This window comes from Salarias fasciatus, chromosome 5 (genome assembly GCF_902148845.1).
Source record: "Salarias fasciatus chromosome 5, fSalaFa1.1, whole genome shotgun sequence".
NCBI classification, from domain to species: domain Eukaryota; kingdom Metazoa; phylum Chordata; class Actinopteri; order Blenniiformes; family Blenniidae; genus Salarias; species Salarias fasciatus.
Window position 1 is genome coordinate 36,576,622 of NC_043749.1, and position 27,750 is coordinate 36,604,371.

At 42.1% G+C, this 27,750-nt stretch overlaps 1 protein-coding gene across 1 annotated transcript in view; it reads right to left on the reverse strand.

Annotated features, from left to right (window-relative positions):
* LOC115388277 (calcium-dependent secretion activator 1-like) overlaps positions 1-27,750 on the reverse strand; it is a 374,835-nt gene that overhangs the window by 90,444 nt on the left and 256,641 nt on the right. The window contains 4 exon segments of the mRNA XM_030091341.1: positions 57-65; positions 1,449-1,555; positions 17,941-18,009; positions 21,748-21,871. Coding sequence (XP_029947201.1) covers positions 57-65; positions 1,449-1,555; positions 17,941-18,009; positions 21,748-21,871 — 309 coding nt within the window.

A 27,750-nucleotide genomic window follows, 5' to 3' on the forward strand; every position in this document is an offset into this window, starting at 1 on the left:
AGTCTGACTGAGGGGATGAGGAACGGGGCTTCGAAGGTACTGAGACAATCACATACCTCTTTTCCCTGAGCATACCAAAAAAAAAAGCATTGAAATACAAAGCAGAAAGGGAGTCAGAGTGAATGACAGTTATGAAGAACACAATTAACACTCAAAAAGCACAAAAGACCAAATAGATGAAGACATGTTTCAATCTAAGTAAAAATATAAAAAGCCTATTTTCTTTAATGGTAGTCTGGTTTTCTTTGGCTATCAGGTTTTTGAAACCATTCTTCACTTTCTGTCCAGCACAGTGTTTCTCAGACAGACACGTGGCTCTGCTGTGAGACACAAATAAAGATAATTCACAGACAGCGCAGCTCTTCGACTACATCTTCTTCAGTTAAGCGTGTGCATCAGACTGCAGACTGCAGACAGGAAGCAGGATGATGACTCCCAGCGGGGGGGCAGTGGGGATTTACCATTTGGATTGTGAATGTACATGAAGCACCGAGACCCCCAGTCAAGAGCAATACTCTCCAACTCTTCCAGTGTGATAAATCTCTCTGTCCCCTGTGGATGTCTTGACAGTTTTAAAAGCTGTACTGGAGCCAAAGCTGAAATGATTGACCGAAGTCAGCCAATACTACAAATATCAGCCCGACACAGTGATGCCCGCTTCCATCAGTGCAAGCTTCACGTCTGTTAGCATTACTTCAAAACAATCCATAGTATCTGTTCATTTTTATTTAATATACTGGGCTATATTGACTCTTGCAAAAATACCGAGGAAGAAATGGATGCAATATCCGTGTTTTATTTGTAGTACGACAAAATGATTCAGCTACATTAAAAAAACAATGCGAATACTAATATAAGTGGAACTTTATACAGCTGACATGGACGGTGACTAACAGAATATCTGTTTGATCATAAAGATGATATAAGCTAAAACACAATAAGGTAAAACACCATATTAATGCAATATACTACATCACACAGATACATACAGTATAATCATGACTATTCATGGTTACTAATCAGTAAGCTTCATTGCCTGAACTGACATGAACAAATGTTTTCTAACAATGTATTTCAAGCAGTTCTGCTCAGTTACGCCCACTCTGTCACCTTCACTACAGTTTATATAAGTTTTTATTTTATAACAAGGATAAACTGATTACAGTTGCTGTGTGTAGCTGACAGTTTGGATAAAATAGTTTTTAACGTCTCATTTCCCAGCTGAGCATTTAATGACATGAAATATTGAAAGAGGTCATCCCATCAAACAAGAACCTGCAGAGAAATGATATTGTCCTCAGGACTGAATGTTAATACACCCTTCCTCTACATGTCAGCACTAATGGCTTTTGCAGCTAGTTACCTACTAACGGATTTTTAGCTTCAGTGAAGTTTGGTTCACATTCAGCTGTCAGAAAGAGTATTTTTTCAGGTGTGTTTGAACTGACCTCAGCATGGTGCTCCTCATTCTGCTGCAGCACCTCCATCACCAGCTCCGCCAGGCGGATGGTGTCCTCCAGTTTCTTGGCAGGGGTCGCTAAGTGCCCAACATTCTCTGGAGGTCAGAGGTCAAAGTGTCAGCACGGGCCACTTCTCAGTGATCCACTCACATCTTCGTATTCCATGCATGCAGTCTCGGGAGAAGTATGCAAGGTTGATGGAACAGTTTAGTGGTTGATAATTCATGTCCCAAATTAAGAGTTACGTTTTAAAATCAAGCACCTTCTAGTGGCCAAGTTAATCAAGTCATGGACACATCAATTTCTGATGGAGTGTTTTGGTTTTTTCCTTCTTTTTTTTATCAAACAGGGAGTGAGTTGTTGCTATAAATCTAATTATATTTCTCCAGAAATACACATCTGCGCATTCAATAACAGCTTCTGTTTGACCTCTCCTCTTCCCCACGGATCAGGAGAAGCTCTCTGGTCTCGCTATCTTGCCAATGTGGGTCATCTTGACAAAGGAAATATCATGCTGTGTCTGAAAACAACAACAAGCGCGCTAACGTAGACATGCTGCTTCAACGTTATCACGTAAATTACCGCGTCGAGCCGAGTCTGCCTTTCACACTCCCTCTCGCCCCGCCCACTACAAGCTGATAGAAGCCGAGCCGAGAGGAGCCGATAGAATACACTACTGAATCAAAAACAAATAAAATAATATTACTTTGAAAATCAAACAAGTTGTTGCTGAATGATGCATCCATTACTAACATGGCCACTAGGAGGCGCTTGGTTTAGAAACGTGACTCTTGGTCATAATTTGGAGAGTGAATTAATGACTTGTTGAGTCCGTAGAGGATAAGTCCAGTTTAAACAGTTTTCACTTTGTTTATGGAATGAAGTACAACAATATCCTCACCCAGAAGGCTTTTCTGATCCAAACAGTGCTTGGGGAGAAAGTTAGATCCAAAATCGAGCAGCGCACATCCGTATAGATCTAGCAGACGGGGCATCAGTAACGCCGCTCCTAAAACGGCTTTAGTCGTCCAAAAGCTCATTAGTTTCACCAACATTTCATCACGGTCCGCTCAGCCTCTCCTCCACCACAGCCCGGGGTCCAGATTGTCATATATACGTCATATATATATGTTGCATTTGAATTTACTTCCTGGCATGCAGGCATATCTAGACACCTACATCTAGATATCTTTGTCTCCATGTCTAGGCGGTGGTGTGACGAGAGCTACGGAAGCCGCAGTGTTGTTGTGTGTGTTTGACTGCCGATGCTAATGCGTGTTTCTGATCCCTGCTTTGGAATAAACATCCTCACGCTGCCAAACGCCTCTGGACTTCTTTGAAGCAGATTACAGAGATAAATGTTTTGGTTGCTTTGTTGACCTCTGACCTGAAAGCTTTGTTTACGGCGCCGCGCCATGCGCAGTACAGCTCACTGTTTTCGGGGCAACCGGAGGCTACACACTAGGGCTGAACGATATGGGCAAAATTTCATATCTGGATATCCATGCCAGATATCTCGATATCGATACAATATATTACAAAGGATTCAGTAAAAGTTAAGCATTTTTCAGAAAAATAAAAACATCATAATACAAAAGGATGTAAAAAAAAATGCAGTTTTATTCATGAGAACTCTCTGCCACCACCACCAAACTGGTTTGTGCAGATTCTGCAACCGCCCTCTGCCATCAGCTGTCAACCAGTAAACGAGGTTTGTGATTGGCTGGCTTTACATGTGCATGGACAAGCTTACACACAGGGCAAGCAGGGGAAATCTTGATATCGTTGATTTTGAGAAACTAATGTCCTGAATGTTCATATCGCGATATCGATATGATAACGATATATCGTTCAGCCCTACTACACACGCTGCTTTTTTTTCCTGTGTAGTGTAAAATGGACAAATATCTGTTGGATGAAGATGTTGTGGACGAGAACTTTGAATGATTTTCTCTTTAGCAAAAGCAGTATTAGCATTTAGCATCAGCAGTCGAAAAAACACACACACTGCGGCTTCCGTAGCTCTCGTCACACTACCGCCTAGACATATAGACATAGATATCTAGATGTAGGTGTCTAGATACGCGTGGAAGCCAAGTAGTACATTCAAACTGAACATATATCTGCATAAATGACAATCTGGACACCGGGCTGTGATGGAGGAGAGGCTGAGCGGACCGTGATGAAATATTGGTGACACTAATGAGTTTTTGGACGATTAAAGCCGTTTTAGGAGCGGCTATACACATGCCCAATCTGCTAACAGTATAGGGATGTGTGCTGCTCGATTTTGGATCTAACTTTCTGCCGAAGCACTGTTTGGATCAGAAAAGCATTCGGGGTGAGGATATTGTTATACTTCATTCTATAAACAACGTGAAAACTGTTTAAACCGAACTTATCCTTTAAAATGCACAAAAGCCATGATCCTGTATGCTGACGTCAACCCCAAACTGAAGCTCAACGATGACAAGGTGTCTCTTAATCATGCGTCTGAATCCAGAATCAGTGGGGCAATCATAAGTTCATATAGAAGTTCATATAGAAGAGACAACTTTAATGAATTCACTGATAATAATTGGGAGTGTGCATCAAACTTTCACTTGCAGCTCTGAGTGCAGAGTTTTATGAAAGAGCTCAATTTTATCTTCAACTCAATGATGCATTGTCACCTTGATTCATGTAGAGCTCAAACTGATTTTGGCGGTTGCATTCACATTTTTTTTTTTTTTTATTTTAAACCTGTCCCACTAATTACAGGAGCATGTGCAATGTCTGTTTTCCTAAAAGCAGCAGTGTTGCTGGAGGTAGTGATGTGTGGTGGGAAGCTCATGAATCACATCCCCATCGCTGTGACAGAACAGTGATGAACCACAGGCGTGATGAGGGTGTAAACGGCATGTACATTCAATAGTCACCATGCAGGGATGTCGTCATGAAGCCGTGCTCATGCTCTACGGTCGCTCAGTTTACAGCGTCTGTTCAAACTGCATCTCATTGTCCTTCAAGTTGAATTAAAGTTACACGGATGAGCCAAACGATCCTGTCCACACCTGTTCCATGAGAGTAATCTGACAGCTGTGCATGAGGAGGATTGCTTCTTAAACCAGGGTTTTCATGCTCAGCATCTTAGATGTGAGAAGAAACAGTCTGAATCTCGGCCAGAATGTGTTGACTCATCAGTGAATGAACTACAAGATCTTCATCATGTTTTGAGATATAACTGAAGATATACCATGACCGTTTCACCAACTCTTTGTCTTTTCACTGACTGATGTGTGGTTTCATCTCAGCATGAATTCATTGGATCGTTGGTTTCAGACCGACTTTGTTTCTCTAGTTAAAAGGCCATGGTATAAGCATGACAATGAACTCCAATGTGTTAGATCATACATGGTGTGGATATACACCGATTAGCCACAATGCTAAACTTGTTTGCATAAGATCAACAGCATCTGTTCATCTTGTTACAACAGTCCCTGTCAAGAGTGGCTATAAGGCAGCAAGATCCTGAAACCAATACGCTAAGAGGTCTAAACCTGGTCTAATACTGCTGAATGACATGACTGTCACTAAAATATTGACCAATGAACAGCAAAGACAAGACCACGAAGCTCCAAGACTGCAAGTCTGGTGTTCCGTGTTACTTCCTGGAGGTGATTAGTGTCTTAAAGTGCCCAGGAAATCACAACAGGCAGCATCATGGCCACCCGTGTGGCCTACAAACCAAAAGTGGCTTAAAAGACAATTAGGGCTGTTAAGGACTCACTCATATGCGTGACTCTTTCTGACACCATTAGCAAGCTGTTCAGCAATGGTTGGATGAATCAGATGAATTGGTAAAACTTTCCAATAGATTGTGATGTGATTTGTTTTCGAAATCCAAGAGTTGAAGGATCTGTTGCCTGATCCCGCAGGACACTTTCAGAGACGTTGCAAAGTCGACACCTTTGTTTTGGAAGTAATATAGATTTATTATTGTGGCTGATGGGTGTATACCTGTATCAGGAAAAGATAATGGAATCTGAGGTAGAAACACCATGGCTTAAAACAAAGTGTCTCCACTTCATCCATTATTTTCATAGATCAGGACACTTGATTGTGCTTTATCACTTACAAGAGAGTTTTGAAGTTAGCAGAGATAAATTGGATGGTCAGGATTCTAAAAGTAAAAATGATATTGTTGGAGGTTCAACTGAGTCCCAAAGATCAAAGCAGTTAGAATCAACCCATGAGAAAGCTCCTGATCCTCCAACATGTCCGAGATTTGCTGTGGAATTCCATCCAACAGCACACCATCACAGTATTTTCCTAAAACAACCCAACTACAACATGGAAAACAGAATCAATCATATCAATCAGATTTTGTTTTTCGTGTTCATGTCAAACATGACTGTTCAGTTGATACTGCTGTTAATCACGGAGTTCCTCAGGGTGTTGTCTGCAGTCCGACATGTTCTGTTATACAAGCTTCTAGTAGGACACTTTATCATAAGATCTGTTAAATAATTGATCCGGATCGTTCTCAAATCATGTCTGCAAGACATAAAGCCGGCCTGCTTCAGAAAGGACATTATACAAGAACTCATAGAGACAAGCCATGGCCCCACTGTGAGGATCCGTGGAGTCATCTGTCACCAGGAAATATCCTTCAACTCACACATTAACTCATCAGTAGGACTGCATTATCGCACTCAAATCAGGAACATGTTGACTGAGCGTGACAATGGAAAATCGATGCATCCTTTTTTTATCTACTTCAAATACACTTTTCAAATTCTGTGAATTTGGCTCCCTGTAGTTCTTCTCCTAACATACAGAGCTTTTAAAACCAGGCCCCATTCTAGTCTGGAAAGAAGGTTCTGCTGGAGCATTAGCACTATCCATGAGCAAAAGAATCATTTCAAAAGCATCTTTAAAGCTTTTTTTTTTTTTCCCTTGTCCTGTTCGGCAGCTGAGGCGTGCAATATTGTATAATTGTAGCCTTTTACTATCCAAACAGATTTTAATGTTAGCAGCAGGACGAGACTGAATCTCCTCCTGCTGCTGCCTTTATTTAAAGCTGGCGTCCGGCATGGCTGAGGACAGGACCGGGACGGAGACGCTCAGAGAGAGAGATAAAGAGAGGGGGAACGGGGGGGGGGGGGGGGGGGGGGGGGGCACAAGCTATGTACAAATTCACAATGCAAAACAGTGTTGTCGACGCACCACACGCAACCAAGAACAATCCCAAACCCCCAATCTAGACAACACCAGCATCTTTAAAGCTTGCTAAGACTAAGGCGGCTAAACCATGTGTTCATGCAATTTTACAGTGTGTGAAGTCAGCTCTCCTTTTACAAAGCTCCCCCAACACACACACACACACACACACACACACACACACACACACACACACACACACACACACACACACACACACACTTGTTTGGCCAGCTATAGTTGTGAGGACACTCATTGATATAATGCATTTCCTAGCCCCTTACCCGAACCATCGAGAATTCATGCCTAACCCTAACCTGTGCCCTAAACCTAACCTAAACCTAATTGTAAACCTAAATCAAAAATCAAGTCTTAAAGCTCCCATATTATGCAATTTTTCAGTCACGTCATCTCGGTCACAGAAGCCCAAAAACATAGTATATAAGTTTGTTTGCCCCAAAGTCATCCTATGTTTGGAGTTTGAGGGTCTAAAAAGTGGCTCTGAGGAGCCCTCCTCCTAACAGCCTGATTTTCACAGCCTACTTTACAGGATGCACTTGAACGCATCTGGCCACGCCCACTCTCACACACGGTGGGGGCACAGTCAGAGGCACGCCTCCTCGACCGTTTCAGCTTAAAGGGACTTAAAGGATCTGTATCATGCTTTTCTGGCTAGTCCGAACCCTATGATTGGCATGGTAACATGGTAATAGTTTAATTTTGGCGCTAAGGAAAAGTCATTTTGTGTTAAACAAGGATTTTCGGAGGTTAATTCTGATACCCGGAAGAGAAAACGCTCGTTTCACTGAAAATCCCGCCTCTCCCCCTGTGGACTTTGACTGACAGCGTACTTCAACCAATCGGAGCTACGTTAGCGTCTCTCAGGGTTAGCTTTAGCTCTTTAGCTTTAGCTTCTCAACACGCGAAAACGTCTTTTCCTGTTAGAAACTCACCAAGCGCAGACCCTTCAGACCCTTCAGACTCTTGCTCTTGCTTGATTGTTGCTTTGAAACGATGGTTAAAGTTTGTATCCGTAATCGGAGATACAAAAAGCGGCAAAGCTGATTGCTGAGGGCCTGCGGGGGGGGGGTCTCAGTGGAAAATGTGAATCAGCTGCTGCTGGTCAGAGGAGAGTGGGTGTGTTGTCTGCGCGGGGGTGGAGTGGGAGAACAGCGGTGGGGAGGAGTTCAACTTTGTGACGTATTTAGGTTTGAAGAGTTTCAAACGAGCTGTTTTCTACCCGAAGGGAGGGGCTGCTGTAGAGAGCAGCAGACTGAAGAGATTACTCTGCGTGGAAGAAGGCAATTAACATTTTGGGGTGGTTTTAAAGGGAAATCAACTTTGGGGCATGCTGAAAACCTTAAAAAAGTGGATTTTGCATGATATAGGTCCTTTAAGGCAACTTTTCAAAATGTACCTCAGTGCTGCCGCAATAGGCGCTGTGGGGAACTGCAGCCACCAGCCAAGGCTTCACGGGAGCGCGCACAAACATTTTACAGAAAGTCCGTCTTCACAGCGCTGCACCAGGGATGCTCCTGCTGTTTACTACGTCGCGGTTTACTGCAAGACCACAGTGCATATTATGTGATTTTTGTCAGCATCCGTTTTCACTCCCAAATGCAGCTGAAGTTCCCTCCATCAATCAAACGCAGATCCAATATTTATTCGGGTGCCTGCGGCTTCGGCCATTTTTTTTTTTGACTCACGAGATAACACTGATAAAGTCCATTTTTTCTTTGTGGTGTTTAGCAGGGTGGGGGGGGGGGGGGGGGGGGGGGGGTGCTCGTGCTTCGATTCGCAGACTGGGAGCAAATATCTAATATTACCGAGACAGCGGGCAAATGAAACTACAAATAGAACTACAGATGAACTTTCTTCTGTTGATTCTTGGTTTGTCAGCAAGTGAGCAGCGGCGTATTTGCGCAGCGCGATTCATTTGAAGTGTGGAGGAGTGGTGTGGGTCTCCTCTCTGCTCTGCCTGCAGCAGGGGGCGCTGCTGAGACTGGCCGCTTGTGAGTGCTTTGGGACGGGGAGGGGCTCACGGCAGCGGAGACGTCCTGTCACGTCTCCAGAGCACCAGAAAAAGTCGGTAAATTTGTCGCTAGTCGCTTTTGACAAAAGAAAGTCGCCAAGAGGCTTTGGAAAGATTTAGCGAGAAAGTCACCAAGTTGGCAACACTGCCCGCCCCTGATCCCAGCAGTGTTTGAGTCCGTGTCCACGGCGGCCATGTTCTTCCTGTTCGGCAACGCGCATACAGCGTCAATTTACGTCACATCCCCACGACTGCGCGGGAAATTCGGACCCCGAACAGCAACAAATTCTGTGGCACACAGCCTGTATAAGGCAACAGACAGATACGTGGATTGGCCTGTTATTTTAGGTTTTTAATGCTTCACGACCCATTAGCATTGAATAAACTGTAAATGCATGTGTAGTTTTTCACAAATCTTGCCTTAAAGCTGGTGTCCGGAGTTTCCCTTCGTTTCCAACGTATGTATCATTTTTCAACAGAGCTTCAATGTGTCAGTCTGGTTCGATACTACAATATAATATTAGCATAAAGCAATATAAAAATGTATTTATGAGCCCCGCCTTCGTCTCATAGACCCCCATGTTATCCGAAAAAGCGCCGGTCAGCTTCAGCCAATAGATTTCGAGCTTCCGCATTCTCGTGCTGTCAATCAAAGTGTGGAGCAGCCAGAGAGCACGGCCGCTCGCCCAGCAGAGGAGAGTTAGCTCTGCAGCAGATATATCCACTGTCTGCTGAACATCCACCGTAAACAGCTCAACATGGAGGATGCTGCAGGACTCAGAGGCTCTCATTTTCACCCGATGGATAATAGCGTGCACAATTAAGGGGGCGTGGCTTGGTCGCTCATGAAAGCAGAGGGAGGGGGAACCTCCAGACATTGGATTAAAAAAAACTTCTCTCTTTCAAAACTCCGGACACGAGCTTTAAAGGGGCTGTATCATGCAAAATTCACTTTTTGTATGTTTTAACCTTGTTGTTTGGTTATGTTCTCACCAAAAACACCCCAAAGCGTTTTTTTCCTCCGTGCCTGTGTGTTTAAGCTTTCCCAGTGTTTGTGCTGCTCAGAGAGGCAGCCCCTCCCGCACCGTGAAAACGCTCTGTTTCCCACGTTCACGTCACACGGTGAAGATGGCTCCCCTGAGCCCCCCCCACCCCCCCCCCCCCCCCCCCCCCCCCCCCCCCCCCCCCCCGCAGGCCCTCGGCAATCAGCGTTGCCACTTTTTGTAACTCCGATTTCGAGGATAAACTTTAACCATCGTCTGAAAGCAACAATCAAGCAAGAGCAAGAGTCTGAAGGGTCTGAAGGGTCTGTGCTTGGTGAGTTTCTCACAGGAAAAGACGTTTTTGCGTGTGGAGAAGCTAGAGCTAAAGAGCTAAAGCTAGCTAGCGTATTTGTTTTGAAGCTCTGATTGGTTGAAGTAGCTGTCAGTCAAAGTCCACAGGGGGAGAGGCGGGATTTTCAGTGAAACAGAGCATTTTCTCTTCCGGGTTTCAGAATTAGCCCCAGAAAATCTTTTATTTCACACAAAATTACTTTTTCTTAGCACCAAAAATAAACTATTACCATGTTAATGCCATTTCTAGGGTTTGGACTAGCTAAAAAAGCAGGATACAGCCCCTTTAAGTCCCTTTAAATTTCAGTTTCATTTTCAAAAATGTGGTGTAGCGAGACAAGGAGGAAACAGACAGGGGGGTTCCGCTTCGGAAGCTTCCGGTTCCGCTTCCGGTGTGAGGCGCAGCTCGGCGTTCTAGCTCGGTGTAAACAAGGCAGCATTTTGACCAAATCTGTTCCAGTTTCTGCCCAAAAGTTTGGATGTGAATTGGTAGGAGTATCGGTTCACATGCGCTACGAAGTAGGCGGATTTGGGACTCCAGAGACTATCCAGTTGTCGGCTGGTCCAAGCTGCGGGGCTGTATGCTAACAGTCTTAGCCACATACGGGCTAACCGGCTTTAGCACCGATTAGCTCATACTGCTCGGAGCCAAAGCGCCACAAAAGTCGGAAGAGTGGATATTTTACAAGAACAACAAAGAAAGAACAACAAAGAACATGCCAAAGACGGACGACATGGAGGAGATCAAACGATCATTGAACTTTATGTCTGGAGAACTGTCAAAGATAACATCACAACAGGAGCAGCTGCTCAAACTCGTGGATGAAGTAGCAACCCTGAAAACTCTGTTAAATGAAAAGGAGAAAAGGATTTCTTTCTTGGAACTACGAGTCGATGAACTTGAGCAGTACACACGGAGGGAGGATTTAATCATTTCTGGGCTGGAGACCCGACACCGGACCTACGCCAGAGTGACAGCCAACGCAGAGACCACGGAGGACGCACCGCGGGGAGAGCTGTTGTCGCTGGAGCAAGAGCTGGTGGATTTCTTGAACAGTAAAAACATCAACATCCGTAAGGAAGCGATTTCTGTTTGTCACACTTTACCCAGAAAGTCAGAAAACACCAGACCTGCTATTGTAATACGTTTCATTAGCAGGAACATGAAAAACGATGTCTTAATGCAAGCAAGAAATCTGAGAGGCACAAATGTATTTATGAACGAACATCTTACAAAAAAGAACGGAAGCATCGCGAGAGAAGCAAGACTTTTGAGAAAGCAGAGTAGGATTACTGGGACATGGACAAGGAATGGAAATGTATGGATAAGAGAAAACGATGGAGTAGCAAGGATGATTAGAGACATGAAGGAACTTGGGAGATACAAGACTGGACATTGATGGAAGACTGGACAATGAAGGAGGAAGGCTACGTCTGAGAAGATCTGAAAACGCTGAAAGCAAACAGGTTGGGTACACATCATCATGGACTTACACACTGATGTGGTTATGGACACAAACGTTGACACAAACAGTGATAAAATTTATGAATTGGAAACTGAGTTAGCACATAAGATTATAACACTTGAAGATTGTAATTATTATACAGCAAAACAGTTTAATACTAGAACGGATGATGTTTCTGATAAAGCATTTTCGATCATACATCTTAATAGTCAAAGTCTGACATGTAAATTTGAAAAAATTAGGGAGTTTTTCAGTGATCTTAAACGCACCTTCAAAGTAATAGCCATTACAGAAACATGGTTAAAGGACATACATATTAACAAGGTACACATTGACGGTTACAACATGTTTTATTTAAATAGGTTAAAGAAGAAAGGAGGAGGTGTTGCCCTCTATGTTGATGCAAATCTAAAATGTAAAATTGTGGAGCAGAAAACAACTGTGAGTGACTTAATGGAAATATTAACTATAGAAATCATTAATGACAAGGGTAAAAATATATTAGTAAGTTGTGTGTATAGACCGCCGGGGGCAGGTATTGACTCATTCACAGATAAAATCATTGAATTGTTTGAAAATGTTAATAAATCTGTAATCGTGTGTGGGGATTTCAATATAGATATTGGAAACCCTGCAGTAACCAACAATTTTAAAAATTATATGGAAATGGCTGGCCTATGCCCTATGATAACTAAACCAACCAGGATCACTAGTCACAGCGCTTCTATCATAGACAACATATATACAAATATATACGGTGAAATAATTAGTGGCATCTTCATAGTAGATGTAAGTGATCATCTCCCTGTGTTTCTAATCTATGAAAAATTGTGTTTTGATTTTGTGCAAGACAATACTCCAATTGTTATAAGAGATAAATCAAGTAAGGCTTTAGAGGCCTTTAAAGAAGACCTCAAAAAGCAAAATTGGGATCATGTATATGTAAGTAATTTAAATGATGCCTATAATTCATTTATGACTACATTCATAACCTTATATAATAAAAATTGCAAAATGATTAAAATTCGTGGTCAGGATAAGAGAAATACTCATTGTCCATGGATGACAAACGGATTGAAGAATGCATGTAAGAAAAAAAATTACTTATACAAGTTGTTTCTTAAATTGAGAACAAAAGATGCAGAGGTTAAGTATAAAAAATATAAAAATAAACTTGTATCAATTATAAGAATACAAAAAAAGGACTATTATACCAAATTATTGGACAAAAATAAAAATAGCATTAGAAATACATGGAGTATAATAAACACAGTCTTGCATAAAAACAAAGCTAAATCATATATCCCAAACTATTTCACAAAGAATAATGTAGATATCTTTGGTAAAGAGGAAATAGTGAATGAATTTAATGACTTCTTTGTGAATACTGGACCAACTTTATCACAGCATATTCCTAAGGTAAACACAGACAATGATTGTAATATAGCAGAAAATGTAAATAGTATTTTTCTGGAGAGAGTGCATGGGAACGAAATTTTGTCAATTGTGAATAAATTAGCGAACAAAAAATCCAACGATTATACAGACATGAATATGCTGCTGATAAAGAACATTATAGATGCTGTTATTGAACCTTTTACGTATATATGTAATCTGTCATTCACCACCGGACTGTTTCCTGACCATATGAAAGTAGCTAAAATAATACCACTATTTAAAAAAGGTAATAAAAATGATTTTTCAAATTACAGACCCGTGGCTTTGCTATCACAATTTTCAAAGGTATTAGAGAAATTGTTTGTGATTAGACTGAATAAATTTATTGAAACATACAAAATTTTAAGTCCCAGCCAGTATGGTTTTCGTGCAAATCATTCAACTGCAACAGCATTAATGGAGCTGACTGAAGAAATCACCAATGCTATGGACAATAAGCAATTTTTAGTAAGCATCTTTGTCGATCTTCAGAAAGCATTTGATACATTAGACCATGAGATACTTCTGCAAAAATTATACAAATATGGTATCAGAGGAGTCGCACATCAATGGGTCGCAAGTTACCTAAAAGATCGAAGTCAGTTTGTGGAAGTTAATGACACAAAATCCAACTTTTGCAATATAACTTGTGGGGTACCACAGGGCTCAGTCCTTGGACCAATTCTTTTTCTCCTCTATGTGAATGATATTGTGTCTGCTTCAAATGTACTAAAATGTATTTTATTTGCAGATGATACCACATTGTTTTACACGGGAAAAAACATAAATGAGGTGTTACAAACAGTGGAAAATGAGTTTCAGAAAGTATTACATTGGTTTAATGCTAACAAACTATCTATAAACATTAACAAGACAAAATTTATGGTCTTTACTTGTAAAGAAAAAGATATTGGTGCAAGACTTTCCATTCAAGGGTTAGAGATCGAACGAGTGCACGAAGTAAAGTTCTTGGGTGTTTTAATTGATGAACATTTAACATGGAAATCACACACAGAACGTGTTAAAACAAAATTATCCCAAACTGTTGCTGTGTTACACAAGGTTAAAGAGTCTCTCAATAAGAATGCTTTATTACTGTTGTATAATTCCTTAATTATTCCACATTTGACTTACTGTATAGAAGTGTGGGGAAATGCATGTAAAACCTACCTTGATCCAATTTGCATTTTACAGAAACGTGCTCTTCGTGTTGTAAATGGCAGTGGATACAGAGCTCACACAAATCCAATTTCTTTACAATTAGGAACATTAAAATTTAATGAATTGGTTGAACTTAACGTTCTCAAATGTATGTATAAAGCTCACCAGAAAACATTACCAGAAAACCTGCAAAATAGATTCAAAAAGAAAGAAAGTAAGTATAATTTAAGAGGATCAGATTTTTTTTGTAAACCTAAGTTTAGAACTAAACCAAAGGAAAGGTGTATCTCAGTCCACGGTGTAAATCTATGGAACAGCCTTGAGTGTGAAATCAAAACCTCAAAATCCATCCATTGTTTCAAAAAGAGTGTGAAACTAATTCTGATGGATAGATACAAAGACGCCATGTAGGACATCTTTGAAATTTGTGTTGTATGATGACAACTTGTTTTTTTGTTATGTATTGTTTCTTTGTTATGTATTGAATGTAGCGCGCACATCGGAAGTTTAAAGGATTTCTGAATTGACAAGGGGCAGATATTATAAGCTTTTGCTTCTTTCTGTACCTTTTCATTCATATCTGTGCTGAAGTATGCAGATGCAAGTATGTTGCATTCACTTTTTGTTTTATTTAAATGAATGAAATAAATAAATCAAATCAAATCAAATCAGACAGTTTTCAAAATTGAACGTCTTAATGAGGCTACAACACATACTACTATAAGCACCTATCCGTGGCCCCCCAAAGGCAAGATCCTCTTCCGGGGGGGAGTGGTGTTCCTCTTGTTGATGTCGACAACAGGAAGATTTCAGAATCGCATGTTTGAGTGTATATTTCCTTAAAAGTGGAGTGTGCAATTGAGGGAGGTGACTGAATGTTTCACTTCTGGGGGCTCATACAGAGGCTCTGGGAGGTGATATGACTGTAAAGGCACCTTTTAAAGTGAATTTTGCATAATATGACTCCTTTAACTCTCAAAAAGGTCAAAAAAGGTCTGTCAAAAAGTGAGGACCGGCAAAAATGTCCTCATTTTCCAAAATTGTCCTCACTTGTAAGGTTGTAAACCCATGGTCCTAACAACTATACGAGGGAGAACCGAAAAATAACCGGACACTGGTTATAACTTTTCATTTGTTTTATTTTAACAATTATTCAAAGCTGTCGCCTTCACAGTAATCCCCGCTGGTTTGAATACACCGTTGCATCCGTGTTTTCCAGCTTTCGAAGGCGTTTGAAAACTCGTGCGTATTGATCCCGTTCAGTCTTTCGATTTTTGTTTAACCTCCTCGACGTCCTCAAATCTCCGCCCCTTCAGCTCTTTCTTCATTCTTGGGAAGAGAAAAAAATCACACGGTGCTAGGTCCGGCGAATAGGACGGATGAGGCAGCAGGTCATCCCGTTTTTCTCCAGGAACTGCATTCCGCGCAGGGCCCGGTGCGCCGGCGCGTTGTCGTGGTGCAGCCACCACTCGCCGTCCCGCCAAAGCTCCGGAGCTTCTGCCTCACTGCTCCTCGGAGCCCCTCAGGACCTGGATGTAGTGGTCCTGGTTAACAGACTGCCAGGCGGCACAGACTCGCTGTGGACGACCCCTTTCACATCCAAACAGCAGATCAGCATGGCTTTTACCGCCGACCGGGACTGGCGCGCTTTTTCCGGCCGAGGGGAGTCCGGGTGTCGCCGCTGGCTCGACCACTGCTTCGTCTCGGGATCGTAGGCGTGAGGACTTTGCCCAGCAGCCCAGGATCCTCTTCAATGTGCTGGAGGATTTCCCGGCACACATCCACGCCGGCCGCCTTCTGCTCTGGAGTGAGGACGCCCGGAACCATCTTCGCCGCGACCCGCCGCAAGCCTGAATCCTGGGACAGGATCTCCTGACAGGAACTCCACGGAACCCCCGTCAAGCTGGACTCCTCCCCGATCGTCCTTCGCCTGTCAGCCAGGACCACGGCTTCCACCTGGTGGATCTTCTCCTGCGTGCCTGAGGATGCGGCTCGTCCGGAGCGGGGCTGGTCTTCAGTGGACATTTCTCCCCTTTCAAAGCGCCATCCCATTCAGAAACCTGCGTTCTCCCAGGACACCGTCTTTATACGCCTCCTGGACCATGCTGAGTGTTTCTGACGCTGTTTTTCCCAGCAGAAAACAGAATCTGATGCTTGCGCGCTGATCGCGTTTAGTGATGTGTTCCGCCATTTTGTGCTTTTCCAAAGACGGGGGTCCTGCTGTGCTGACGTCGGCGCTGTGTGTGCTTTCCCTGTGGAACTTTGTGAAGTGATACTTTGCAGAGATCTGCACAAGAACATGCTGTAGCGAGATCAACAACCAAAACTCTGGAATCATTCTTGTTTTAATTTTATAAACACAGTCCGGTTTCTTTCCGGTACCCCCTCGTAACTGTACACACACACACACACACACACACACACACACACACACACACACACCTTTGTGTGGACTGACTGGTCCATGTCAGGCCGCTGCTGCTGCCCTGCTGCCAGCAGTGGCTCACAGCCTGCTAGTTCTTGTCACACTCTCACAGCTCGGACAATCTGCCAGAAGGAGCTTCATGTTGGGTCGGTAACATTTGAATAGAATAGAATAGTCTTTATTGTCATTGCACAAGTTACCGAAGTTACAAGTTACAACGAAATTACATGGGTTTTAAAGACGCCCAGGCAGCCAATAACAGCGCTCCGTCTGTCAAGCCAGAGCACAACACAATTTAAAAGTGTAGATTTTGAAATGTTTGAAACCAACAGCTTAGTGAAACTTCACAGTTTCTGAAGCAGAAGTGTTCTGCTGCTAACTCTGCATCGTCTGTCCTCAGGTACCTTTTTTCTCTGAACGTCTTCCTCAGTTGTCCATCATGTTCAGGACCCTTTTTAAAATAAATTGTCACACATCATCTGTCTGGTTTCATTTGTGGACTGATTTAGATTTTGTGTGTTTCATTAAAAAACTGCAGTTGTTTCTTGTGATTACTCTTATTTTTGATTTACTTTCTTTGATTCGTGATTTCAGCTAGAAACTGTCCAGTGTTGGTCTTCATAGAAGCTCCTCCACTACACAGAGGAAGGAAAACAAATGCCTTCTGTTGAATGCTTCATCTGTGACAGGACATAAAGTGCTGGCATGGATTTAAGAATTTTCTAATCAGAAGGATAATAGGGAATACAGTAACATCACCTTGATCCCCCTGATCTCCCCCTCTGATCTATCTGAGCTTTCTCCACTAAGTCAGGGTGAAGTTGAGTCAGAAAAGGTTTCAGGAATGGAGGGAAGGTTGAGAGAGAGTGGGGACAGTGTTGGATATGAGGCGGACAGAGTGGAGATCAACTTGATATGAATGTAAATACAGTCAGAATGCATGAGTCAGGAGCTGACATCAATCTTAGATTGACTATTATAAAAGCTTGTTCTTCATGTATGTTTTGTACTTGATGGACTTTAAAAGCTTTAGAAAGCCAAAGGCATCTTCATGTCAATACAATAAAAAAGAACAGTCCCCCAATAAATGTGACCAGACTCCATCAGTCTGAACTGCAGCAGTGGTACACCTTTCTCTTGAAGGATCAACATAGCCTTTCATACCGCTGGCTGTGAGTTGTCTTGTTTAATATCAAACATTGAAATAGATTTACACACAAGCAAAGTAAAAATGCATTCAAGTCGCAGACAGAAAAAGAAGATGCGGTTCAGGCAGGACAGAAAAAAAGCTGACAGAAAGAGCAGGAAGAGACTTTGGAATCACATCGAAGAGCTTCACAGACGACACAGCCACACCGAAGGACAGAGGTCTGAGGAGCTGTGGTGGGCGGCCGGGCTGAGCGCAGAGGAGGAAGGTACTCACGAATGGTTAAATCCATCACTTGAGACGCCAAGCAGAAGACAGGATGCTCGTACATCTCTCTCTTTTTCCCTACAGAAAAAAGACGGAGGATACCGAGGCATGCGAGAGGCTGGGGTCAGAGTTCACCAGGGACTGACCCACAGGAGGTCTGTGATCATACTGAAACCAGACCGAACCACATGCTGCAAGAAGACTTTTGGAGAAAGTGCAGTTTCTGTCAAAGTGGATGAAAAAGAAACAGAGGTCTACTGGACAGACGTCACTGCTGTCTTCAGTCTTCAGCGTCTCGTCTCTGTTGGCTTTTCTCTGACTTTTCACAGTTTACAAAAAGTCTGCCTTAAGTTGGACGTAGTGGAACGCAGAAGAAGTAACGTTCTACAGCATTTGTTTTCCGCTGTTTGCTTTTTGCAGTGTTTTATTTTATATTGGACTATATTATGCTAAAAAAAAGCAATCCCAAGTGATAGCAACATCAGGAAAAAGGAGCAGAGAAGCTGGAGAAGCACCAAGGGCTGAGGGAAGAGATAGAGAGAGTGTGGGGCGTGAAGACAACAGTGATACCAGTAGTGATCGGGACACTGGGAGCAGGAACCCCCGAGCTGGGAGGATGGCTCCAGCAGAGACCAGGAACAACATCTCAGAGCTCTGTTCAGAAGAGCATATATATATATATATATATATATATATATATATATATATATATATATATATATATATATATATATATATATATATATATATACGTATATATATATATTTACTTTCAAAGGATTCTGTTATCCAGTTTCTTCATTAAAATCTTTCATCAATGTAAACCTCTTGAAAGCTAGAGCAGATGTGTCAATCAAGTGGCCACGCCCCCTCATGATGAAAACTTTACTCCTCTATAAAATAATTAATTCCATATTAATTATAGCTGGGCTGTTAACGGCGATAACGTGCCGCGTTATCACAAGACTCTTATTGTGCTAGAAAAAAAATCTCGCCGTTAATCTCTGCTTTTCAAAGATGGGTCTGGGAGCTGGGTCTACATGCAAGCCATGAAATTCACTTTGCTATATTTTAGTGTGGCTGTCTGCCGGCCCAGCCTGGCTGAATAACGCTGTGGGGGGGGAACAAGCCCAACCTGTCCTGCCCCAGTCCCACACCGCTCCAGCTGAGCCTCAAAAAAAAAAAAGCCCACACGCTTTTAGCGGTGAAACACGGTCCATTCCTCATTATTTCCCATATTGACCTGGGCCGAATTATCAGGAAAATCAGGAGGAAAAGGCTGGTACGAGGCACAAACTGAAATAAGGACCGCAAATATAAAAAAAAAAAATGACAGTGAAACTTAAATCGTGTGTTTTGCAGGCGCAACGTTTGGGCCCGCTGGGCAGTCTTCAGGCACTAAAAACACACAAAATAAAGTACATTTCCCTTCAACACACAATCTGGCTTAAAGCTCGAAGTGAGCGCTCATAAGAAACTTCCATTTTTCATCTGCTCTGCTCTTGGTGGTGTGTGTGTGTGTGTTGGGGGGGCAATCTTGGTACAGACTTAGTGTTTTAAGTTATTATTTGATGAATTGTAAAACTATTTTGTGACACACTCCGCCAGATGCTTAGTGAGCAACAACTGAGCAGGATCTTCCAGAAAGTCAGAACAGACTGGCTTCTAGCACTGCAGCTCCACACAGACTCCACCAGGGAGAAGAAACTTAAATCTTACTTGAGCGCTACTAAATGAGCGAAGACGGAGTCCCCGTCTTCCGTGCACGCGAGCCACAGGGACGAGTTTTTCACTAAGCTGCATTACGCCCAAGGCCTGCAGGGGGTGCTGTTTCGCATAAAACGTGCAAACTCCTTAAGGCACCTTTTAGACATTTTTCCACATTTTGAGAAACAGTTGCATGTAAGACAAATCTAGTCAGTTAAAATCCCTCCATAGTATTCGCACAATGTCACATCATTTCAATATATTTTAGCAGATAGCAACATCTGTCTCCTCATGACCCGCCCCACATTTGCCTTTATTCTTAACCCAGTCTCACTCCGGATTGTGTGATAGCTGCATTGGTACACAGCACATATTGTAGTCATGTCACGAAGAAGCCCAGAAATGTGCTACACTGCTACATTTCATCATCCCAGTCTTCATATGGACATATCTTCAGGTCACATGACTGCTGTCTCGCCTGACTCCAGTCATAACCATGGTCGACACCTTTTCTATTTTCTGTGGAAAATGCTGTATGTTAAGACGGTAGACGGCAGTCACATGACCTGAAGATATACGTATGCCCATAGTGTTATTCTGCACAATAAACACACATAACCTATTCAAATCAGTCAATGCAGAGAGTACTGTTCAATCAGAGGGTGGATGAAATGAAGACAGTAAAATACGTAAAAAGGTACCCTGGATTGTATGTTATAATATTAAACGAGAATAAACTATGAGCTTGGTTTGAGCTCCACGGCAGTAAGTTAGCAAATCCAGAGAGCACTAAACCTTTTCAGGAGCAGTTCACACCTAATTACTTTGACTACCAACAGATTGAAAGCATGGCTGGCTTTTAAAAGACAGTCTCAGAATTAGTCAAGCATAGATAGGACAGATATATCCTAAGCGAATTAACCCCCAGCAAGGCTCAGGCTGGAGAAATCTATATTCATTTTGAAAAAAATAAATCTGAATCTACTTTTAGGCTGACTGTTTGCCAGATCTATGTAAAATGTTGGAATATGGATCTTATTGGAGTTGTGCGAAATTCAACTGAACAAAGAGCTGTCGGGAAATACCTTCCATTCACAGTAAGATGGAGAAAAAAACAAACACTTTTTTTACTTGATGTGTTTTCAATCATGTTTTTAATTCCAAAGTTTTTTTTGTCACACATTATATTCGTTATTATTAGCTCATGTGCCAATAATAAGCACATGCCACACACATCTACAATTCTCACGATTCACAACTCAGATAAATGTATTAGTATTTTCCTCATATCAGTGAATAATGTCACAACATGTGCAACCTAACGAAGAAAATGAAAATGCAAGTTCGATGATTGATTTTTTTCTGAGTCAAAAAATGCAGTTTTTTTTTTAAATGAAAAGGCATTTCTGATAATGCATATAAATTTGATTTTTGAACCATAACTGCTTGCATTAAAAAAAACAAAAAACCTGGATTATGAATTCCGTGTCCTATTTATTGGGCTTTGTGCTTGTTGACGACAGGTAAAGAGAAACCCAAAAAAATAATGGAAAGGTCAGGAAAGGAGTGAATATGAAAGTTCCCCCAGAGGAAGGTGGAGGGACGGAAACAGAAAGAGAGCTGTTTCAGCTGTGAGACAAGCCAAAGTGGCAGCGAAAGGCGGTGTACTCGGCTCGAGGAGAAGCTGAGGCAATGTGGACAAAGTCAGCGTAAGGACTGAGTTGAATGCATTTTTACTTCCTGCACGTTTGATACTAGAACAGACTGAAGCCACAAGAGGAGAAACGGCATTAGATAAACACATCAGGAGATCCGTACAGTTCGACAATCAAATGCATTGTGAGTTCAGATCATTCAACAAATATTAAAGTTTCCATGGGTTCTGTTTGGAGTGCAGCATCTGACAGCGGTACTTTTGAACTCGATAAACATGCTTTGACCGAACTTTGCACAGAGGTCTAGAGCAGAATGTCTGAACTTCTGTCCTGTTTTTCATGGCCTGCTCCTCTGAGAGCAGAACACTTCCTCACACTGCATACTCAGTCCCTCACATTTGAATGCAAACATGATAGAGGGTTTTAATAGAGAGCTGGCCCAACAGGAACTCACCTTCCAGTTTGGCGTACTCTGATAAACGCTGGTAGTTGACCAGAGCTGCCTGCTCCAGACACTTACGGATCACAGCCTTCACTTCCTCTTGTTGGACTGGAGTGACAATGTCTTTCATCAGAACCTGAAAGGAACAACACAGAAATGTGTCTGCAGGGTTTAAAATGGTAAAGGAAAGGAGAAGACCTCAGCAGGATCCATGCTGAATCTTGAAAGAAGAAGGAGATGGGAGCTGGTGTTTCCAGATGTTAACATCGCTCTGAGACTCTGAGCCAATGGGGAGCGCTCAGTCTCAAAACTGAAACTTGAACTGAAAATTAAACTGAGATCCACAAAGGGCCAAAACAGATTGAATCGCCTCACTCTTGGTCTGTGACACACAGTCTGGCTTTAGAGCTGGATACTCAACAACTACAGCTTTGCTAAAATTTTCCAATGACATATTCTCCTCCATTGACCAGGATCAACTTGTGGGATCCATATTTTTAGATCTGTCCAAAGCTTTTGATGTCCATTTGATGTCCATGATGACCATTACTTGCTTCTTCACAAACTTTATGCAGCAGGCCTGAATAAAGAGGCAGTTTTACGGTTCAACTCTTATCTTCACAATAGGAAACAGTACGTTCGTTTTGATGGTGTTCAATCTGAGAAATGCACAGTTGAAAATGGGGTACCTCAAGGTTCCACCCTTGGTCCTCTACCTTTTTCTATCTTCATAAATGATCTCCCGCAAATTATACAGAACTGCTCAATAAATTTCTATGCTGACGATACAGTGCTTTATAATGCTAATTCCGATCTCACACAACTGCAGTATCAGCTGCAAGCAGATTTTAATCTGATTCAAAACTGGACTCAAAACAATAAATTAAAGCTGAATTTGAAGAAATCGTGCTGCATGCTTTTTGGTTCTCACTATAACTTACTTACATCTCCTAACCTACATACTGCATTTAGTAATGGTTCAACTGTCCAAAACGTTGACTCTGTTAAATATCTTGGACTTTGGTTTGATCCTGAACTCTGCTTCAAACCTCACGTAGATTACATCATCAGACGAATATATGCTACTTTAACTCCTCTTTTTCGGTTTGCAAACTGTTTTACACAAGAAGTCAGGAAGCAAATAATTAGGGACCGAGCCCGGCCCAGAGGGCAAGGTCTCCATTGTTATTCATCTGTTTCTCCTTCTTCTTCATTATTAGGGACTGAGCCCGGAGGGCAAGGTCTCTATTGTTATTTGTCCGTTTCTTCTTATTATTCTTACGCGTCCCTCCTCTTTGACGCCAAATTTGATCCCCTAAACATGCACGAAAACTCACCAAATTTGGCATGCACATCATGACCGGCAAAAAATTTTATAAAATGGAAAAAAAAACAGCATCTGCTCTCTAGTCCCACCTAGAAACAGTAAAATTCTCACCACGACCCGTAGGAATGTCACAGAGAGACCAACGTTGACACGTTCGTCTCATCAAGATCTACATTTCACGCGCTGACAGCCCTGACCTAAATCCAACAGGAAGTCCGCTATTTCCCTTTCAAAGTAAAACTTTGCTCAAAATCACTCCTCACGAAAAAAATATCTCCTCCGAGACCGTTTGTCGTACAGACATAAGAGTCACGTGACCTGATAGAGGACAAATTTCTCTACAAAAGTTGTGAACAACTTTGTCAGAAGTCTAACGGTGTGGATTTTATTAGCGCTCAAAGTTGGAAGTCTGAAATCCTGCCTTGCTCCTGCCCTCATCCGTTATAATGGGGAAAAAAAGAAAAAAGTCGCCTTTTTTCAGCACCTCGAACAACTGGAGATTGTGGCTAAACCGTGACTCCTATCAACAAACTGAGCACACATAAAGCCTCACCAGGTTCTCCTGAACAAGATGATGTTACATAAGTGGGAATAATATCATGTTACATGTATGTTTTCACAGGTAAGAAAAGGTGTGCGCTCTGCATTTTTTTTTGCTCTCAGTTATAATGGAGCCGGATGGGGAAAAATCTCGCGGTTCTCACAAACTGAGGCCTCTCCAGTCCAAACTAAAAGTCTGACTGCTCTGAAAGCCTCACCAACTGAAAGACAACGAATTTTCCTATCAAACGTGATATTTTTTGTTCAGTTTTGCCACACAGGAAAGGAACAAGGAGCAGTTGTTTCCCAAACAGAAACTTTTATTTTCTCCTGTCTCCACTCTAACGGACATGACCATATATGGGCATACAGTGCAGTTACACAGCTGACAGCAGCTGTCAATCAAACTCTGACACTCAGTGCCTTCATTAAGTGACTGTCAAAAGCAGATGGGAGAAGCTAACAGCTCCATGTTAGTGGATGGGAGATGCTAACAACTGTATGTTAGTTGGTGACAGATGCTAACAAGTCCATGTTAGCGGATGACAGATGCTAACAACTCCATGTTAGTGGATGGGAGATGCTAACAGCTCCATGTTAGTGGATGGGAGATGCTAATGACTCCATGTTAGTGGATGGGAGATGCTAACAACTAGTGGTGTGTATTGCCTAGTATCTGGCGATACGATTCGTATCACGATTCATGGGTCACGATTCGATATATCCCGATATATCCCGATACCAATGTTCATGACGATTATTGCGATACTTTAGGAACAACAAATTTGTAAACTAGTAGTACTTCATGAGAAAACTTGTATGAAACACATTTTATTCATCCCAAATGCAACAGAAGCACTCAAGCAACTATATATAACAGCAAACAAGTTGCAGGCTACTTTTTCATTTAAACAGTAAATAAAAACAAAGGCTATATATACCTTCAATAATGTAACATGTTTTGAGAAAATAAAGTGCAATCATTGTAAAACATTGAATTGAATTGAAATTCCTATATTTGTCTCACAGGGGGAAATTGCAATGTTAAGCAGCACAGAGAAAAGAAAGGAACAGAAAAGAAATGCAAAATATGAGAATTTACAAGGTCCAACCATACATAGAAAAATAACTATAAATTTAGGATAAATATAATTAAATAACAGATACAAACTAAATGACATAATTTAAATATAGTTTAAATGTAAGTTTCAGACAGATATAAAGAAATAACAGATATACACTAACAGATATAAATCAAATATAAATTAAATACACATTTAAGACAGAACACATATGTAAACTATAATATTAATAACAGATATGAGTTACATATTATTTAAATATACATATAGGACAGACATATGTACAATATTATAGAAAAATGTGAGAGAGATGAAAAGACAAACACACAGGAGTGTCATTTAGAACAGTGTGTGGTGTGTGTTTGGACTGGTTGGAGCAGTGCTGGCTGTAGAATCTGATAGCAGCAGGGAGGAAGGACCTGCTGAGGAGGCAACGCTCCTTCTCACACCTGGGGGGACGCAGCCTGTCCCTCACACCGCTGTCCAGAGCCCTCAGGGTGTCCTGCATGGGGACATCCTGCTCAAATGCATGTGGGTTGGTGGTGTTTCCGCGGTATTTGACTTTTGCAAAGCACATTTTACAAATGGCGTGGCTCTTATCTGTCCCTCCGTCCTTGTTGTAAAAGCCAAAGTGCGTCCAGATTCCGGCTTTATAAATATTCCTCGGAGCGTCTCCCACTTCCTCCGCCACGGGAGACTGTCGTGTGATCCAATTACCGCGAGACGGTAGTGTAAAGAAACCACCCGGGAGAGCTCTCGCGAGATGCTCTTCTTCCTCTGGCGGACTGGAGGCTCTGCAAAGCTCTTGGTGTGGTGTGCTGCCAACTAGTGGCCAGGAGTAAAAGTGCAGCACACAAAAAGACGCCGCAATGGATATTTGCCGGGTAAATACATAATTAAAAATCGATATGGACGTATTTTGAATCGATGCGAGAATCCCGTGACGTCATATCGCGATATATCACCGAATCGATTTTTTTAAACACCCCTACTAACAACTCTATGTTAATGGATGGGAGATGCTAACAGCTCCATGTTAGTGGATGGGAGATGCTAAAAGCTGCATGTTAGTGGATGGGAGATGCTAACAGCTACATGTTAGTGGATGGGAGATGCTAACAGCTACATGTTAGTGGATGGGAGATGCTAACAACTCCATGTTATTGGATTGGAGTTGCTAACAGCTGCATGTTAGTGGGTGGGAGATGCTAACAGCTACATGTTAGTGGATGGGAGATGCTAACAACTCCATGTTATTGGATTGGAGTTGCTAACAGCTGCATGTTAGTGGGTGGTAGATGCTAACAGCTACATGTTAGTGGATGGGAGATGCTAACAGCTACATGTTAGTGGATGGGAGATGCTAACAGCTACATGTTAGTGGATGGGAGATGCTAACAGCTACATGTTAGTGGATGGGAGATGCTAACAGCTACATGTTAGTGGATGGGAGATGCTAACAACTCCATGTTATTGGATTGGAGTTGCTAACAGCTGCATGTTAGTGGGTGGTAGATGCTAACAGCTACATGTTAGTGGATGGGAGATGCTAACAGCTACATGTTAGTGGATGGGAGATGCTAACAGCTCCATGTTAGTGGATGACAGATGCTAACAGCTACATGTTAATGGATGGGACATGCTAACAATTCCATGTTAGTGGATGAAAGATGCTAACAACTCCGTGTTAATGGATGACAGACGCTAACAGCTACATGTTAGTGGATGGGAGATGCTAACAACTTGCATGTTAGTGGGTGGACGTCTCAGTCGCGGGCCGGCAGGGAGGCTCGGTCCCGACCAATGCCGCTTGCGGCTTTAATTACTCAACTTGTCCTCCCTATTGTTGATTATGCTGACACAATCTAGCAAAACACTCATGACTTGTATCTCAAGCTTTTAAATGTTCTCTTCAATTCTCCATGTCGATTCATACTTAACTGCCCTTATAGAAGTCATCGCTGTATTTTGTTTGAGAAGCTGAACTGGTTGCAACCATATGAAAGGCGACACTATTCATTTTCAAATGTATTTATTTTTACTGTCCTCTGTATCTTAAGCGATTTTTGGTTCCAGTTACTTCTGTATATTCTTTAAGAAGCACTCATAGTCTTACTTTTACTGTTCCACGTACAAACAAAGAGATTGGTCGCAGAGCCTTCCAGTGCAGGGCTCCATCTGATTGGAATAGGTTACCTTTATCCATTCGCGATGTAACATCTTTGGGTCAATTCCAATCCTTAATATTTTCACACCTTAAAGCTTCTCCTGCTTATGTTTTTATTTTAGTTTTTTGTTTTGTTTTGTTTTTTTTTCCCTTTGAACTTCCGTCAATGATGTATCACCTGTTTTTGAATTCATGGAGGATTGGGGGGTGAGGGAACAAAGGAGCATGTCTGTCCTGTGTGTGTGTGTGTGTTGGGGGGGGGGGGGTATGTCTATTTATGTGTAAATGTATGTATTTATGTATGTTATTGTAAATTGTGTTATATATTTAAGTGTTTATGGACCCCCTCGAAAACGAGATGCTACATCTCAAGGGGCGTTCCATTCTTAAACTTTAAACTTTAAACTTAAACTGTGAGACGGATGTTCTCAGAAAATTGGATCTCAACAAAGACTTCTCAGCCAGGAAAGCAGGGAACACAGGAGAAGGTGAAGTGTCCTGAGACATGGGTGCTGGTGCTGTTTGACTGGAATCCACTGAAATTATCTTTACTCATCTGCTTGAATCACTAGAGTGTGCTATGCGTTATGGTCTGTGGTGCTACTGCTGCTGCTGCTGCTGCTACCACTGCACAACGCAGTCTCACCGCAGTTCCTGATATTCATGATACAGATTTCAGGGAGACGTGTGAGACGGCGCCGTGTGAGACGGCGCCGTGTGAGACGGCGCCGTGGGAACAGCGAGGGGGGAGCTTCTCAGGCAAGCTCGCTTAATACGTCACTTTGCGAGTACTCACTCTTGAAAACATTTCAACTGAAAATGTAACCACATAGGTCGCCAATATGTGTTTAGATCATACAGAAAATTCATGGAATTTTTCTTCTTTTAAATTCAAACAG